Raw genomic sequence first — 18,646 nt, 5'->3', positions numbered from 1 at the left:
TTTTAGTCTCTGAAGATGGAAGTCTCATTCGTAAAAGATACATGCCATCACAGAAATGCTAAAACCCAAATGTAAGCAGGATTTACAACGCCTACTATACATGGTGAACTACCTGGCACAGTTCATTCCCAATATGCCAGAGATCACAGCTCCGCTGAGAGTTCTGTTAAAAAACGATTCAGCATAGATATGGTATGAGGAACACGACAGAGCTTTCGTACAGCTAATGCAGTGTCTGACAAGAAAACGTGTGCTTATGTTTTTCGATGTGAACAAGCCAGTTAAATTACAAGCAGATGTGTCAAAAAAGTGGTCTAAGAGTCTGACTGTCCCCAGAAGAACACCCCATTACTTATGCATCAAGATCGCTTACACCAGCTGAACAGAGCTATTCTCAAATTGAGAAAGACTTACTCGCCATTGTACATTTGCATATGAAAAATGTAATCAATATGCATATGGCAAATTAGTGGATGTATAATCAGACCACAAACCTCTTGAGACCATATTCAGAAAACCTTTGAGCAAAGGTTTATAAATATATAGTTGTATTTAGGCATAGGGGTTGCACAATCACTTCACATGTATTTCAAGTATTTAATAATATGTGAGCATGGGGTTGCACAAATTAATTCACGTGCTGGGATTCAAGTGAATAATTAATTAGTAATTGAATCTTGGCACAACAGTATATATAGATACACATTTTACTCACTTGGGGTTGGGTGTTCGGTGAGTAGAGAACGGGAGAGAGAAGGAGAATAAAACAAAGTAAAAGAATAATTAAAATAATAACAATTTTTATTTCATCACATAAGGTATTGTACTAGCAATACAGTTTATTGAAGTCTTGCAATGTCACTTTGTCAAGTTACATTTGTTAATAAAGTTGTTGTTTTTGACCTCTAGCTGGTGTTGGAGTCATTCTACTTTTATAAACATAGTCAACAGGTTCTTGCTGTTGGCAGCAAGAATACAGGTTTGATACAGCTCACGTGAAACGTCAACAATACTGTATGCCAACTGTCCACTTACTTGTAAGACAGGGTTTGCACTGATAACTCATACTTCAAATGTCAATATTGGTACACTAATGTGGTAGTTTACATCCCATAAATAATACGCTATATTACACTACTTTCATTTCTACAACCCCTCCCCCCAATAAAAAAAAAAAAAAAACATGAACCCTTGTATTTTAATTACTTTCTAGGTGTGATTGATTTGAAGGAATGTTAGTTATATATTTAACAGTGTGGCATAGTGAAAGATTGTATGTCACTTTTATTGGACATTACTGCTACATTCAGAACACAAGATAAGACTAGGGGGATTGATTTTCTGATGTTAGAGAGCAGACTACCACACACAATCAGTCTTAATGAAAGTGCAGTTACCATAGAGCAGTAGAATTGATTTAACATAATAAATCACTTTCCTTTTACAGGAACATTAATCATTATAAAACATTTTAGTTGTACATAAGATTTCTCCACCGAATGCAGTAACTAACTATATTATTTGATGCTTTCTAGCTAAAGCAAGGCCGTGACCAAGTGAAATCACTGAAGGTAAACAAAAGGAAAGATGTATGTCAGATGGAAAACATATCCAAGACCCTCTGCTTAATGAAATTGTTTAAAACTAACTTTTGTGCAAGTGCATCTCAAAGCATCTGAAACAAACACATTAACAAACACCTAATTACAGCTATATTGAACTTAACTTTAGTTAAAATGAATTACACTTAAACACAAATCATTGTGAACTCAGTCTGTCGGTAACCGCCAAACTTCACCTGGGTAAAGGCAGTAAAAAAAAAAATCCCTTTTGTAAAAAAGCAACCAAACAAAACAAACCTTTATTTTTAGCCCTGGATGTGTTTTAGCTTTTGAACAATAGCCTTAATACACTCAATAAAACTACAATTGTAGTACTGTATTGTAATCAGGGAGGGACAAATCATTTTGCATGCTTTGTTTTCATGTAATGGGTGTTTTTATTATTATTGTCTTTCAGTTGTGGGAGGGGAACTATATACAATCAATATGCCAGAGAACTAACTCCATGAAATGCCAGGGAACTATTTTCTGTGTGCATAAAATGGCAGTGAGTGAAATATACACATAAAATGCCGGACACAGAGCTATATTAATCAAATGCCAGGGACTATATAAAAACTCCAGGGAAGTGCACACATTTCATTATTTTTCAGTTACTGTCATAGCAAGCTGGCTACAATACTAACTGTTAACTCCTTCCCATCTTCAGTTACAGTCTCATTTTCATGGAGTTGGACAGATGTTGATTTTCCAAATCCAGATGCAAATAGATTTCACTGTTTAGGGTAAGTAAGAGATATTTTGAGAATTTTTTTTTTTTTTAAACTATAATTTCCCATGCGGAGCAAGTAAGGGAAACTTAGCTGGCTGTAGGGCTGCAGCAGCACTCTTGCAACACGGACACTTTTAAAAAAAGCTGTGCAGTTATTTTCACCCTCCGCCAAAAACCTGTGACTGATTAATGAAACCTAACTTGTAAATATCAGGCAGCACCCAGTGCTTATTTTGTTAATAACGTGATTGCCAGACTCACTAACGTGGTGCGCTTGCGTGTTGGTGGATAGACAGACAGACAGCTGCTGTATTTTCAGCATTTGTAATCTGTTGTCACTTAAACCGGGCAAGTGGCAATACTGAAGCAATGAGCTTAATGTTCATTGAAGTAGGCTACAATAAAACTTTTTCAGTAAAACTTGTTGTTCTTTGTTGAAATTAATGTTCAACTTTCATATTTTGTTGTGTACTAATTTAATCAAACCAAGTAGTGTAAGAAAACGTTTTTCAAATCTAGTAAGCTTTTTTTTTTTTTTTTTTTTTTTTTTTTTTTTAAATAAAAAACAACAACAGAGTCGCAGTCCTTGTTGAGCTGCCAGTGTCATTAAAGACACTCAGGTAAAATCATAAAGTATAAAGCTACGAACTTGGCAGAGGACGCTCTCCCTTCAGTGCGGACGCAAGAACTGTGTTGAGAATTTTAAGAAAACGCATTTGAGAGCAAAAACTTGCATGAGATTTTTAAGTTTCATAACTGATGAAGTTACGGTGTGCGCCCCGGCAAGCCACGACACAAATTAAGCACTGACAGCACCAAGTGAGCTCAGAGCCTGAACCAAAGTCAAACAGCACTAGCCTGAGTCACTTACGTATCCACAACAGCGCAGATTTGAGCCAGCCAATCAGCAGGGTCTGATTGGTTAGTCACTGGTTGACTGATTTCAGTCTACCTCATATGCGTTTGCGCTGTAAAGCTACAGCGTAGGTTCAGTGGCTCTTTGCTTTTGCTGAGGAAAGAGTGCTTTCTGGAGACTCCAACTGTATTCACACTTAGTTTGGGTTTGAGAAATAGGATAGAGAGGCTTACTGCTACACTGCCATCACCACTACTTTTTAATTTTTCAGTTTGAATTGCAGAAGCTAAGCGACACTTTCTATTACCTACCCTATGATCACAAATTCATTAAATAGGTGGTAAATTACCTGCACTGAATATTGGAGGACAAGAGACTGAAGTTATACGTTATTTGTATTGACAAGGTGGAAATTATAGCCACCTCTTTTTCACTGTATTATTCTTTTAAAACCTTATCATTTAGTTGGTAAAAAAATAAATGTACTGAGTTTGTATCTACAAGTAATTTGATCTAAATTTGAGTGAACATCTGGTTGGAATGGCAGATAATAAAATTGAAGAGTCAGACTATTATCCTGATAAAAAAGATCTGGAGTGGGGGTACGAGGAAGGTAAGTTTCTTTTATGATTGTTTTTGTTTTTTGTTAGTTTCACTTTTTTTTTTTGGTCTTTTTATTGAGCTGCTTTTACAGGGTGAAGTCTGCTATCTACTAACCAAACTAAAGACGTTTTGCGTTGTTGATTGTGTTCCCTTTGTGATTAAGGGGAGGATCTAGTAAGTTAATTTATGGAATTGCAAGTGTAACTTTGTTGTTGGTCACTTTTTTTTTCTTTTCTTTATTTTCTTACTGTAATGGTTTTATTTTCCTTTTACCAATAAATAAATAAATAAGTAATGTTTTGAAAATCCTGGACTAAAGTATGCACCAGAGGTTCTTTATATTTTATGGCCAGTGTCCAGTATCAACATATGGGAGAAATGTAAGTGGCCTAAATAAGCATTCATGAGTATGTGGGGCATGTGTTAATGTATGTCACCTTGTGAATATAAAGGATGAAAGAAAGGGAAATCATGAACCTCGAACCTGTCAGATTATACTTGATATGGCTATGTTACCCCTAGTAAGTAGTGATAATGCATTCCATACAATCTTTTTGCTCATAAACAAATCTTGTTCATAATGTTAAAGTGGTTCTTTTTAAGCAAAGCAATGGATAATAAATGTCTAGCTATCCAAAAAACAACTGCCTGATTTACAAATGTTGTTAAGTGAACTGTTGCAGTTAGGTTTGACTCACCCTATGTGGTATGCATTATAATTCTAAACAAAATATTCATCGATGTGTGGTCATACTTTTGTAAATGTTTGAATCTGTAATTTTTAAAAGCAAAACCTCTGTTTTTCCATGTATGTAATTAAACATATTTATCCATCAACATAGCTTTCAACTGAATAACATAATTGAAAGTTATGTCCTGGGTTCATTCTGCTCCATTCTCATTCTTGAGAGGAACAAGTGCTGGGAGGACATACTGGCATAACCTCCTTTTACCCCTTGTATGGGGGTGAGGATCATTCTCCTTTGAGACAACAGTCTCAGGTTTCCTGGTCACTCCCACCTGAAGCTGAGAAATATCAGCAAGCTTCTTTAAAACCACAAAGTGGAGAGTTTACATGTTCTAGTTTATTAAGCGCTGAGTGGACAAACATGTCATTGCTCTACACAGGTTGTACCTTCATTCTGATACTCCCTCTCATTGCTAGCAGTCTCATGAGTCAAAGAGTAGCGGGGTTCTGAAAAAAAATATGGTGTTATACGTCTTTTCATTGTTAATATCCTGACAACTTTTTACACTTAGAACTTTAAAGTCTGTTTCAAGGCTCTTTTCAAAATGTCTGCTCTAATGCGGCCATTTTGAAAAGCTTTCAAACAGACTTTAAAATTATAAGTGTAAAACGTTGTCAGGATGTTAACAATGAAAAGAAAATTTACAGGTATGTTATTTAAACAGTTGTAGCAACACATGGGGACGGGTAGCGCTGTATTTTTCGGAACCCCGCTACTTACTCTTTAAGGCTGGTATAAATACTTGTATGTGGCCTTTGTTCTTTAAAACAAAGGGATTTTTCAAGTGGTAGATTTAGCAACAAAACTCTTTTACAGATGGCAAAGTTAGATCACCTTTTAGGTAAAAAAATGAATATGCTGCTTGAAGTGTTGTTGGATGTTAACAGTTTATTACAATAAAATATACAGTATTATCATTATAAACTGTACATGTACTATACTGCACAAGGGCCCTTTACCATGTAATTGTTTTGAATATTTCATTGTTTGGTCTATAAGTCAAATAAAAAAGGGAGCACTGTACAGACACATTTGTGCTTTTATTCCATTTCTTCTGTATTTTTTTATGTTTCACTTAGTCCCAAAGTTTTGAAAATGCCGCTCTTCTTTTCAGGTGTAGAATGGGGTCTAGTGTTTCCTGAAGCTAATGGGGAATATCAGTCTCCGATTAACCTCAACTCCAGGGAGGCTAGGTATGACCCTACACTACTACAAGTAAGCCTGTCCCCGAATTATGTTGTGTGCCGGGACTGTGAAGTTATAAATGATGGCCATACAGTTCGGATACTGCTGAAGTCAAAGTCAGGTATGTTGAACTTTCTTTTTTTTTTAAATTACAATCGCTGATAATGGAAATATTTTATTACAGCCATACATGTTGAGATAAGCTTCTGCCTAATGCCCTACACAATATTTGATTATGCTAAGGGAAACACTTTCCAAAATGTGAGGAAAACACATGTTTGCAGCAACTTCTGGTTATAAGTATTGTAGTTCAAAAAACTGGCCATCATAATGTTTGGGAGAATTCGCTGGACAGGAGCAACTGCTAAATTTGGGATTGGATTGTGTTTGAGTGGTTTTGTACTTGAGTGGTTTGTATTGATTTGGCCAGGGGTCCCCTTCTGTCTTGCTGAGAGCTGCCCCTTGTCACAACTGACCCTCCAAGGCAGTGTTGATGGCCAAAAAAAGTGTGATATTCTCAAAAGTGTTCTAGGCTATTTTTGGTACATCTTATATTTGACATTGAACATTTGTTTTCATTGTTTTCATAGCCAGAGTTATTTGAAAAGTTTGTGTTATTGACTTTTTCTATTAGTTTAGTGTCTTTTTTTTTATTTTCGGCTAAGACAATGCAATCTGTTGTAACGTATGTGTGCCCATTTCAGTTGTTACAGGAGGCCCGTTACCTAGAGACCATGATTATGAATTGCACGAGGTTCGGTTTCACTGGGGAAGGGAGAATCAGCGTGGCTCTGAACACACAGTTAATTTCAAAGCTTTTCCCATGGAGGTAAGCATTTGCCTTCCCATTGCCAGACTTGGGCAAAAATACTTAGATAAATGTTTTTTTCAATAAAAAAAATGCTCAGAAAAACGTATTCCAAATACAAAATACAAACTGCTTTGGAAACACTGTATTTTCAGTACAAAACTTTGGAAAATGCAATTTGAAATTACAAAATCTATTTCGTCAATAAAGGAAGTGAAACAGATAACAATTAACAAGTTTTAAGCTACATTAAGCAAACATACAGTGAGTCCTTCTTTCCACCAGGGGACTCAATATCTAATAGAGTGCAGGTCTACCTTTGGCAGCAATCACAGCTCGGGCCCTGTTACTAACACATTGGCCACTACATTTTGATAGGTGTCTGGTGGATTATTGTGTCAATTCTCCTTTAGAATGTTTGACATTTCAGGAAGGGTTGGTGGTCTGATGGCAAAGGAGGCATTTCAAAACGTCCCACAGTGTTTGATAGCGATTAAACTGTCACTCTGGTCCAGCCACTGCAAATTTTCAACATAATGGTCCATCACCCACTGTCTTAACACCTAGAGCCTTCTGGTGGAAAAAGAGCATCTACGATCACGTGGCTTGGAGGACCGTGGTGGTATGCTGGCACTGGTATGCTGGCACTGGTATGCTGGCACTGGTAGGCTGGCACTGGTAGGCTGAAAGGAGGACGCTCGACTGAGAGACTGATCTACATAGAATTAAGCACTACTAAATCGGGAGGAAAACAGAAAAAAAAAACGGTTTCTAAAAATAAATAAATAATTATCTGGGAAACATATTTGCTATCACTAAAAACAAAGAAGTAATTTTCTTCCTCTTCACTGGGTCTCCTACAAGCAGATTCAGATACAAGACCCAGCTCTTCAGCAGATTCAGCTACAAGACTCTGCTCTTCAGCAGATTCAGCTACAAGACTCTGCTCTTCAGCAGATTCAGGTACAAGACCCAGCTCTTCAGCAGATTCAGCTACAAGACTCTGCTCTTCAGCAGATTCAGCTACAAGACTCTGCTCTTCAGCAGATTCAGGTACAAGACTCAGCTCTTCAGCAGATTCAACTACAAGACTCAGCTCTTCAGCAGATTCAGGTACAAGACTCAGCTCTTCAGCAGATTCAGGTACAAGACTCAGCTCTTCAGCAGATTCAGGTACAAGACTGCTTTTCAGCAGATTCAGGTACAATACTCAGCTCTTCAGCAGATTCAGGTACAAGACTCAGCTCTTCAGCAGATTCAGGTACAAGACTGCTTTTCAGCAGATTCAGCTACAAGACTCTGCTCTTCAGCAGATTCAGGTACAAGACCCAGCTCTTCAGCAGATTCAACTACAAGACCCAGCTCTTCAGCAGATTCAGCTACAAGACTCAGCTCTTCAGCAGATTCAGCTACAAGACTCAGCTCTTCAGCAGATTCAGCTACAAGACTCAGCTCTTCAGCAGATTCAACTACAAGACTCAGCTCTTCAGCAGATTCAGGTACAAGACTCAGCTCTTCAGCAGATTCAGGTACAAGACTCAGCTCTTCAGCAGATTCAACTACAAGACTCAGCTCTTCAGCAGATTCAGCTACAAGACTCAGCTCTTCAGCAGATTTAGGTACAAGACTCAGCTCTTCAGCAGCATGATGCATCCTCTGATGGAATCACTTTGTTTCTCCAGCAAAACGGTGTGGCAGTTAAAAAAAAGGATGGGTGATTGTGGCCAAAACTGATTCATTAACCTCAGTCTTCAGCTCAAGAAAACTGCTGAATTGTTTCTGGAATCCAGTTGTGATGGCCTGCAGTAGATGGGAGCAGTGGCGTAGGTTTGTGGCCTGCAATGCTTGTAATTTTGACTCCACAGCAAAAAGATTGGGGGTGAGATTATCATAGTAACAGGTTTTATGACCTTGAAGGCAATCCATAGCAGTTGCAATTGGTTACGGCACTCGGCAGTACTCATCAAGGAAGTCTAAATCCACTTCCTTAAAACTAGGTATTTGGAGTTTTCATTTCAAACTGTCATACAATGAATTCCATCGAGTACAGCATCAATTGACAATTGCAGATTTCCAGATTTATTTCGGCAGTTTTTGGTCAACTAGAATTCCACTTGAATTGTGCAGCTTTTTCTCTCCTTAAATCAAAATACGTCCTCAGACAAAGTCTGGTGTGAATTTATTTGAGCTTTTCTAATATTATCTACAGTATGTACTTATCTTTTCATATTCCTACCACCTACTTTGATGTGAATGCAATCAGGTGTATTATTTTGAATAAAGAACACGATTCATTTGAACTCGCATTGGTCTTTGTTATTATTAAAATGAAATGAAAAGTAAAAATTTGGCAAACGGTACATCTTTATTTTAAACTTTGCTTTCATTCCCTTTGGATGTTGGTTTTTTTACATTGTTTTTTAAACACAATTGTAGATAAAATAATAATAATAATAAATAATAATAATAATAATAATAATAATAATAATAATAATAATAAACTACTCTATATAACATAGATTTGGGAATTCCTGACTGGACAAGTTATATGTACACCTGGAAAAATGTAGGGGAAAATTTAGCTTTTAATCAGTAGTTTTTTTTAGACACAAACCATACAGATTCAAAAAAAGTACATATTTTTGTATGCAAAATGTTGTTTACAAAACTCTATGCTGTGGTCTCACAGCGAAACGGTTGTTTGCATTGAAATCCTGCAATGAACTTAGTACTATGGGTGGTATAGCAGTAATGCAAAACAATGTATTTTTGAGTATTTTGAAATTACAAAATACTCAGGCATATGTATTTTCAATGCAAACTACTTATACATTAGCATTTGCATTACAAATTACAAAAATACAAATTTAATGAAAATACATATTTCAGTTACATGTATTTTCAATACTGCCCATTACTAAGCGGGAGGTTTACACTTTTTAAAAAATCTAAAATTTGTGCTATAATCAAACTGTTGAACCACATCATTACAGTATGTAGTTTGTAATTGGAACCTAACATTTACAAGAATAGTTTTTTTTCAGGCAAATTCAATGGTGACTATGGACGACACACCAAAAATAATCAGCTCAGGAAATCGGATCACGTTCACAGAAAGGAAATACCTGAGAAATTAAATTTACAGCACAGTAAACTATAGAAGAAGTGGTCTCTTATTTTATCACATTATTGTGTATCACAGTGCAGCTGACTCACAGTTGTTTTTTTTAATGTGTGGTGTATCCAAACACAATGACCTTAAAACTTCTTAGTATTTTTTATTTTCATCGTGTTAAACAGGATTTTGTAAAAGGCTGTAAAACACCAAGGAAGAGTATAAAGTGCTATGGGTCAGATATTCAAAGATTTTGTGAATTTATGAAAACTTAAATGCAACTCTGCTTGCATTGCAAATATCTTGCATATTTTCGCTAGTGTGTGACATTCAACAGTGCAGGGAAAATGCTAACAGATTAAACCCAACTGATTCAGGGTATTTGCGTAAGAGGTGAGACATTGGCTCAAAGTATTCAAAAGCATAGAGAGTGCAACTTTAATGAAAAATAGATTTTGTAATTGCTGACAATGACTTTGAAAATTATTGGTTAAGGCCGTGTTAGCATTATGGCAGCAGTCATAATGGTCGTAAAGTATATCTTACGACAGAGAGTACAGGCTCCTAACCTTCCTGAACAGCCCAGGAACAGAGAAGAAGGGAGAGTATTTAAGGTCTGCATTACCCTTTTTGATCTCCTTGAGGATGATATTATAGCTCGATACCGGCTATTTCATTATGTATAATTGTTTGTATTCGTTATATAATAAACTTGGTTCATTAAAGGGCACATAAGGACTTTTTTTTTTTTTTTTTTTTTACACTGTGACTTATTTTTTAAACTTTTAAATTGCATTCCTTGCCTCAAGATGGCTTTCCATGTACCCGCATGGACCTCTCAGAACTGCATTTCCCATCATCCTTCTGCTCACTGGTAAATCCATCTCAGTTACATGTGTGAGCAGTAGCAACACGTGGGAACATAATAAAAAAAAGGTCTGTATGTGCCCTTTGAGTTATCCTTTTCATTATGTATATTTGTTTTTATCTGTCATATAATAATAGTATAAAGTCAAGACACTTAGTCAACACAGGTAATTTCTGCCTCTCCAGATGAGCTACCCTGGGTTAAAACCTGTACATTTTTTTTTAAAAACATAGCTCAGCCCATTTCAACTGTCATTTCTGCCTCTCCAAATGACCTACCTACTGTTCAACTGAGGTAGTCCATTTGGAGGGGAGGCGCTATTTTTCAGAATCGTTTGTTGATCTGTGCTACCGGTATCCGCAGTGAATTTAAGCATTTGAATGTGCCAGCTTATGCCGTGCCTCATTCATTTTGTGCCAGTTAATACATTCGGGATGGGATCAAATTTGTCGCGCTGGCAGAGCGCTACTTTACACTCTGCCAGTTTAGAGCTGCGCCAGTCAATCTTGATGCAGTTCCCTATTGTTTGGGAAGGGTAAAATAAAAAATATCCACAGTTACCCAGTCACTATAGTGTACATATTAAATATAATTATAATTTTTATATTTTTTAATCAATCAAAATACTTCCGGACCAAGACAAACATGTCCAGACCGGGCACTAAATCAGTGAGAAATGTCTAATTATACTACACGATTAAAGAAGCATGAACTCATATAATGATAAAATGCTCTTTAATATGTAGAGGCTGAGTAATTGTGTGGTACTGTATCGTTTTCAAGATGTTTTACACTGTTTTAGGGCCCCGGTCTTTGCCTGTTTTTCACCCATTCCCCAGATAATGTAATGCTGGGGACATACATTTTAAAAGAGACATTATGATTGAAATTTGAGTTAAAGAAAAAACTGAAAAAAAAATCTGCCAAATCCACTGGTGGTTAAAGAGCAGATCTCTTTAACAGAGAAAGGGTGTCCCAAACAATTCCCATAGCGGTTGTAGAAGGTATTAGAGGCCATGACATTACTGGGAGAGCTCTGTGCACAGCTGCGATGGCATCAACAACCTCCGTTGGCACTGTTGGAGCTGCATACATCTACATCTTGGCAAGCTTGAAATGCCATCTAGCACACATTCACACACTCAATCACCCTTTAAATAATATTTTAGCTTGTTTGTGAATTAGTTAAGTGAAGTAAAATACATGCAACAAAGGTGTCCCCAACATTGTGATTTGGGGAAAACATATTTTTTGAATTCCGCACTTGTAGGTAGATTTGAAGAAAAAAAATGCCCTTTCTAAATTTGCATCTCTTGAATATGTGGACCTATGTTTTTGTTTTGCAGTGTTGTACTCTGTGAAACATTAATGAGGACAAACCTGTCCGAAGATATTGGCATTTCCTTTAGGAACAACTGACATTGGCCTGCTGGAATTTGATAACACAATTAATACATTGATTGACTGAGTCTGAATTAAAACTAGTTTGATCTTCCTCTACTGCCAATGGAAACAAACCAGACCGATTTTAAATCTCAATATCATAAAACTATTGTAATTTTCTATTTATTTAAGTTTTAATAACCACATCATGGTGTTGCTGCTGATAGATAGAAACTAACAATGCCATTGCTATGGACCACAGCTGCAACTGGGGCTGGAGAAACTTTAAATTAAATCACTTGATTTAAATTAAGTGTTTTTTAAGTGTCAGGTTTTCAGAAATGCTTTGGAATGTTTGATCCCAAATAAATGGGAACAATTTAAGAACATTTAAGAACATAAGAACATAAGAAAGTTTACAAACGAGAGGAGGCCATTCGGCCCATCTTGCTTGTTTGGTTGTTAGTAGCTTATTGATCCCAGAATCTCACCAAGCAGCTTCTTGAAGGATCCCAGGGTGTCAGCTTCAACAACATTACTGGGGAGTTGATGCCAGACCCTCACGATTCTCTGTGTAAAAAAAGTGCCTCCTATTTTCTGTACTGAATGCCCCTTTATCTAATCTCCATTTGTGACCCCTGGTCCTTGTTTCTTTTTTCAGGTCGAAAAAGTCCCTTGGGTCGACATTGTCAATACCTTTTAGAATTTTGAATGCTTGAATTAAGTCGACTTCTTTGTTCAAGACTGAATAGATTCAATCCTTTTAGCCTGTCTACATATGACATGCCTTTTAAACCCGGAATAATTCTAGTCGCTCTTCTTTTCACTCTTTCTAGAGCAGCAATATCCTTTTTGTAGCGAGGTGACCAGAACTGAACACAATATTCTAGATGAGGTCTTACTAATGCATTGTACAGTTTTAACATTACTTCACTTGATTTAAATTCAACATTTTTCACAATGTATCCAAGCATCTTGTTGGCCTTTTTTATAGCTTCCTCACATTGTCTAGATGAGGACATTTCTGAGTCAACAAAAACTCCTAGGTCTTTTTCATATAGTCCTTTTTTAATTTCAGTATCTCCCATATGATATTTATAATGCACATTTTTATTTCCTGCGTACAGTACCTTACACTTTTCTCTATTAAATGTCATTTGCCATGTGTCTGCCCAGTTCTGAATCTTGTCTAGATCATTTTGAATGACCTTTGCTGCTGCAACAGTGTTTGCCACTCCTCCTATTTTTGTGTCGTCTGCGAATTTAACAAGTTTGCTTACTATACCAGAATCTAAATCATTAATGTAGATTAGGAATAGCAGAGGACCTAATACTGATCCCTGTGGTACTCTACTGGTTACCTCGCTCCATTCTGAGGTTTCTCCTCTAATCAATACTTTCTGTTTTCTACATGTTAACCTCTTTCTATGTACTTTGTTTTTGGTCCCTTTTAAACGCTCTGTAAAGTGCCTTTTTTCACTGAATATTTTTTTAAATTGATCTTGTAACAGGGAGAGATCTGTGCTGACTCTGCTGGCGTGTTCACGGGCTGCAGGAAGAGGGCGGCAGTCGTCCAACAACCGCCTGTGAGTCATGGCAGTGACACGGGGAGGTGGGAAAGTGGGTGTGTGGACTTTCCCCCTCTCTGAATGGCTGAGATGCGTGTCTTGGGAGATTGTTAGCCCTATAAATTAATGCTCCGTTGTTTCCTCAGGTCTGCCCACTTAGACGCAACGAGAGTGCGGAAGCTCTGATCCAGGACCAGGAATCAGGCGAAACAAAGAGTTTCATAACGAGACAGAGAGAGCGGGGAACCCTTGGGCAGATCCCGGAGTATTGTGACAGAACAGGCTAGTTAGCCTACAGAGTAGGACGGTGATCTGGGTCGTGTGGGTAGCGACAACCGGGATAATGCTGCCGAGTGCAGTACCTTTTATTTGTGGTTTTATTACTGTTTTATTTTCCATTGTTCTTTTCGCCTTCTGTTTTAATTATTATTTCTTTGAGCACCTGCGAGTGCACTTGCTGGAAAACCGTCATCCTTAATCGCGTGGGGGCCACACCGGAGGGGTATCGGAAGAAATTCTGAGAGGAGCAGAGTTTGCGGTAGGGGAGCACCCACGAGCCATCGCCCACCGTCTGAAGGATTACGCCCTGGGTTGGTTGAACCCGGAGCTGAACACCAAAGCCAGGGTGGTGGAGATGATCGTGGTGGAACGCTTCCTGGAATGTCTAGCCCCGGAACCTCGGCTGTGGGTCCAGCGGCAGGCACCAGACACGCTGGACCGGGCGGTCGAACTTGCCGAGCGGTACCAGGCAGCGGAACCAACGCCCACGAAACTGCCCGGGAGGAGTGCGGCTACTGGATCGTCCCCTCAACTGGCCCCGGAAAGGGCCAAGGGACTGGGGGGAAGGGATAGTCCAGGATTTGGTCGGGGGGTGTCGGCGGGATCTCCCGGCCCGGGTACTGGGGCAGGGTGGGGATACCCACGGGCTGCTGCACACTTGGACCGGGGTCTCGCGCGGACGCCTTATCGGCGAGCCCCTTTTATGGCTCCAGTGTTTCCCCCTCTTTCCAAAACTTCGGGGAGAGAAACCAGCCCACCGAGGTGTTGGATGTGCAGAGAGGTGGGCCACCTCTCCCGGGACTGCTCCGTGATGGAGTGTGACCTCAGCCGACCAGGTAGGCGCGTTCAATTACCTCAGTCACTTCAGCACCCGGGTTTTGTTACTCCTGTGACAGTGGATGGTACAAAAACCCAGGCTCTCCTGGACTCAGGGTGTAGTCAGTCTCTGGTACAGGAGAGCCTAATCTCACCGGGGCATAAACGCATATTGGGACGGGTGCATATTAAATGTATTCATGGGGATGTCCGCTCTTATCCCAAGATCAATGTGTGTATGACTATTGGCCAGCAGGTGACGCAGGTGCAGGTAGGATTATGTCCTCCATTGCCGGTACCAGTAGTTCTGGGACGGGACTGTGAGCAGTTTAAAGATTGGTTGGCTGCTCTGACAGCCCCGTCTTCTTTATTGGCTAAGAAAGAGGAAGTAATTGGAGAGATTTTTCCCTTTCGCGATCCAGAGTGGTTTTGCCATAGATTTAAACCCCGTAAAACTAAACGGGAGCGCCGGATCGCTAAGAATGACGGCTGGCAATGGAGGGAGTCAGAGAAGTTTCAGGTGGGGGCGGTTGGTGAAGAGTCTGGGGGGGAGGTCGCGGAGCCAGCGCAGGGGTCTGGCTCGGCTGCCTCTGCTCGGGACCGACCTGACCCCAGTTGGAAGCCATGGGAGCTGATTTCTTAGCTCGCTCCCGTGACTTCCGACTCGAGCAAGGGCGTGACGACGTGCTGGGCAGGCTCTTTGACCAAGCAGCGGTGGTTAATGGTCGGGTGGTCGAGCCCAGACGCGCCGCCACGTACCCCCACTTTGAAATTGATCGAGACCTACTGTACCGTGTTGATAAATTACCCCAGACCGGTGAAGTGCGTCATCAGTTGCTCATTCCTCAGCCCTTTAAGGAGGATTTGTTGCAGCTGGCTCACGCTATTCCCCTGTCTGGTCATTTGGGAAGGGATAAAACTAAAGCAAGGCTTGTGTCACGGTTCTTCTGGCTGGGGCTGGATGGCGATGTTAAGCGGTTTTGTGAGCGTTGTGGGGAATGTCAGAAGGCCAGCCCTAGAGCCGTTCCACGAGCCCCACTGGTGCCTTTGCCCCTAGTGGAAGCTCCGTTTGAGCGTATTGGGATGGACATAGTTGGGCCACTAGAAAGGAGTGCGGCAGGATACACCCACCTACTTGTCATTCTGGATTACGCTACGCGTTATCCAGAGGCAATTCCCCTCCGATCTATGTCCGCTAAGTCTGTTGCCAACGAGCTTGTGAAGGTTTTCTCCCGGGTGGGGATTCCCAAGGAGATACTAACCGATCAAGGCACCAATTTTATGTCCCGGCTAATCCGCGGAACATGTAAGCTTTTGGGAATTAAGACCATTAGGACCTCGGTGTTTCATCCTCAGACAGACGGTTTGGTGGAACGCTTTAATAAGACCCTTAAGAACATGTTGCGCAGATTTATTCGTAGTGATGTGCGTTACTGGGACCAGCTGATTCCTCCCCTTCTCTTTGCGATCAGAGAGGTTCCCCAGGCTTCTACGGGGTTTTCACCATTCGAGCTGTTGTATGGGCGGAGACCCCGGGGCGTGCTCGATCTGGTCAGAGAGATGTGGGAGGAGCAGCAGGACAATTCGACCAATACCGTCCGGTATGTGTTGGACCTGCGCAAACGTCTTGAGTCTGTGGGGAAATGGGCGCATGACAATTTGCAGCAGGCGCAGCACAGACAGGAGACACAGTATAACCGAGGAGCCCGGTTGCGCACATTTCAGCCGGGGGATAAGGTACTTCTCTTATTACCCAGTTCTGAGTCGAAACTCTTGGCTAAGTGGCAAGGACCCTTTGAGGTTACACGCCAGGTTGGGAAGGTGGACTATGAGATCTGCCAGCCGGAGCGACGGACAGAGAAACACATTTACCATATCAATCTCTTAAAGCCTTGGTTGCAACCAGAGGCGTTGTTAGTGGCGCATGCAGATGACGTCACGGACCTGGGACCTGATCTTTCTGTGTTGGCAAGAAAAGGATCGGTACAGATTGCTGAGAATCTGACACCAACGCAGAAATGTCAGGCTCACGGTCTGGTGGCGGAGTTTCCTGACGTGTTCTCTTCAGTCCCGGGGCAGACTCGAGTAGCCCATCATCACATTGATATTGAGCCGGGGGCGCTAGTTCGCCAGAGGCCGTACCGTATACCTGAGCGTAAAAGACAGGTAATAAAAGCGGAAATTGACGAAATGCTGAGACTGGGGGTAATAGAAGAGTCCCAAAGTGACTGGAACAGTCCGATCCTTTTAGTCGATAAGCCAGACGGGTCAACTCGATTTTGCATTGATTTCAGACAAATCAATGAGAAATCGAAATTTGATGCTTATCCAATGCCCCGGGTAGATGAGTTGCTGGAGCGTCTAGGCACGGCTCATTTTATGACGACACTGGATTTAACGAAGGGGTACTGGCAGATACCCCTGACCCCGGAATCTAGAGAGAGGACAGCGTTTTCGACTCCCTTCGGGTTGTACCAATTCAGGACCATGCCCTTTGGGTTGCACGGAGCCCCCGCCACTTTCCAGCGGATGATGGATCGCATCTTGCGGCCCCATCAGCAGTACGCCGCTGCTTACATAGATGACGTGGTTATCCACAGTGAGGACTGGCCGAGTCATCTGTGTAAGGTAGCGGCGGTGCTGCAATCCTTGCGGGAGGCGGGGCTCACTGCTAACCCAAAGAAGTGTGCCATTGGGAAGAGAGAGTCGGAGTATTTGGGGTATCGAGTAGGGGGCGGCCAGATCAGACCGCTAGTTGCTAAGGTGAAAGCCTTGGCTGACTGGCCGGTTCCTACAACCAAAACCCAGGTGCGCTCTTTCTTGGGACTAGCGGGCTATTATAGAAAGTTCATCCCGAGTTTCGCTACGCTCGCTGCTCCCTTGACAGACCTCACCCGGAAGGCTGCCCCAAATACGGTTCAGTGGACGGAGTCGTGCCAGAGGGCCTTTCTCGCCTTGAAGCGGAGGCTGTGTAGTAAGCCAGTACTATGCAGCCCGGATTTTGGTAAGAGGTTCACCCTGCAGACGGATGCGTCAGAGACAGGTCTCGGGGCAGTGTTGTCGCAGGAGGTTCGGGGAAGCGAGCACCCAGTCCTGTATATCAGCAGGAAGCTCCTTCCCCGCGAGAAAAATTATAGCACCATCGAGAAGGAGTGTCTCGCGGTAAAATGGGCAGTCGAGTCACTCCGGTACTACCTCCTGGGGCGACACTTCACCCTGGTTACAGATCATGCCCCCTTAGCATGGCTTCACCGGATGAAAGATAACAACACCAGAATCACACGGTGGTACTTGGCCTTGCAGCCCTATGTCTTCAGGGTAGTCCACCGAGCAGGAAAGCTGCATCAAAACGCAGACTTTTTCTCTCAGGAAGGCATGGGGGTGTAAGATTTTCGAATGAACCGGTGGTGTCATTCTGAGGGGAAGGATATGTAACAGGGAGAGATCTGAGCTGACTCTGCTGGCGTGTTCACGGGCTGCAGGAAGAGGGCGGCAGTCGTCCAGCAACCGCCTGTGAGTCATGGCAGTGACACGGGGAGGTGGGAAAGTGGGTGTGTGGACTTTCCCCCTCTCTGAATGGCTGAGAGGCGCGTCTTGGGAGATTGTTAGCCCTATAAATTAACGCTCCGTTGTTTCCTCAGGTCTGCCCACTTAGACGCAACGAGAGTGCGGAAGCTCTGATCCAGGACCGGGAATCAGGCGAAACAAAGAGTTTCATAGCGAGACAGAGAGAGTGGGGAACCCTTGGGCAGACCCCGGAGTATTGTGACAGAACAGGCTAGTTAGCCTACAGAGTAGGACGGTGATCTGGGTCGTGCGGGTAGCGACGACCGGAATAACGCTGCCGAGTGCAGCACCTTTTATTTGTAGTTTTATTACTGTTTTATTTTCCATTGTTCTTTTCGCCTTCTGTTTTAATTATTATTTCTTTGAACACCTGCGAGTGCACTTGCTGTTCACGTACCAGCTGTGGTATTTCCGTGGTGCTGTCTATCATCGTTGATAGGCAGCCCACGGTCAACAGTGCCCTCTGCCGGAAAAAGAAAGAACTGTTTGCAAATAAAACTGGGCACCTGTGTGGT

The 18,646-nt window shown here is 41.5% G+C and overlaps 1 protein-coding gene across 3 annotated transcripts in view; it reads left to right on the top strand.

Moving 5' to 3' along the window:
• The first annotated feature begins 3,301 nt into the window (after positions 1-3,301).
• LOC121314392 (carbonic anhydrase-related protein-like) overlaps positions 3,302-18,646 on the top strand; it is a 38,343-nt gene continuing 22,998 nt past the window's right edge. For all 3 annotated transcript variants that reach the window (XM_041247593.1, XM_041247591.1, XM_041247592.1), the window contains exons 1-3: positions 3,302-3,803; positions 5,657-5,848; positions 6,432-6,556. In XM_041247593.1, the coding sequence (XP_041103527.1) occupies positions 3,731-3,803; positions 5,657-5,848; positions 6,432-6,556 (390 nt within the window). In that variant the 5' untranslated portion in view covers positions 3,302-3,730. The remainder of the gene's footprint in view (positions 3,804-5,656; positions 5,849-6,431; positions 6,557-18,646) is intronic.

Source organism: Polyodon spathula, chromosome 4 (genome assembly GCF_017654505.1).
Source record: "Polyodon spathula isolate WHYD16114869_AA chromosome 4, ASM1765450v1, whole genome shotgun sequence".
In the NCBI taxonomy this organism is placed as follows: Eukaryota; Metazoa; Chordata; class Actinopteri; order Acipenseriformes; family Polyodontidae; genus Polyodon; species Polyodon spathula.
The sequence above is the reverse complement of the archived record's forward strand: the minus strand, read 5'-3'. Positions and strand labels throughout refer to the sequence as shown.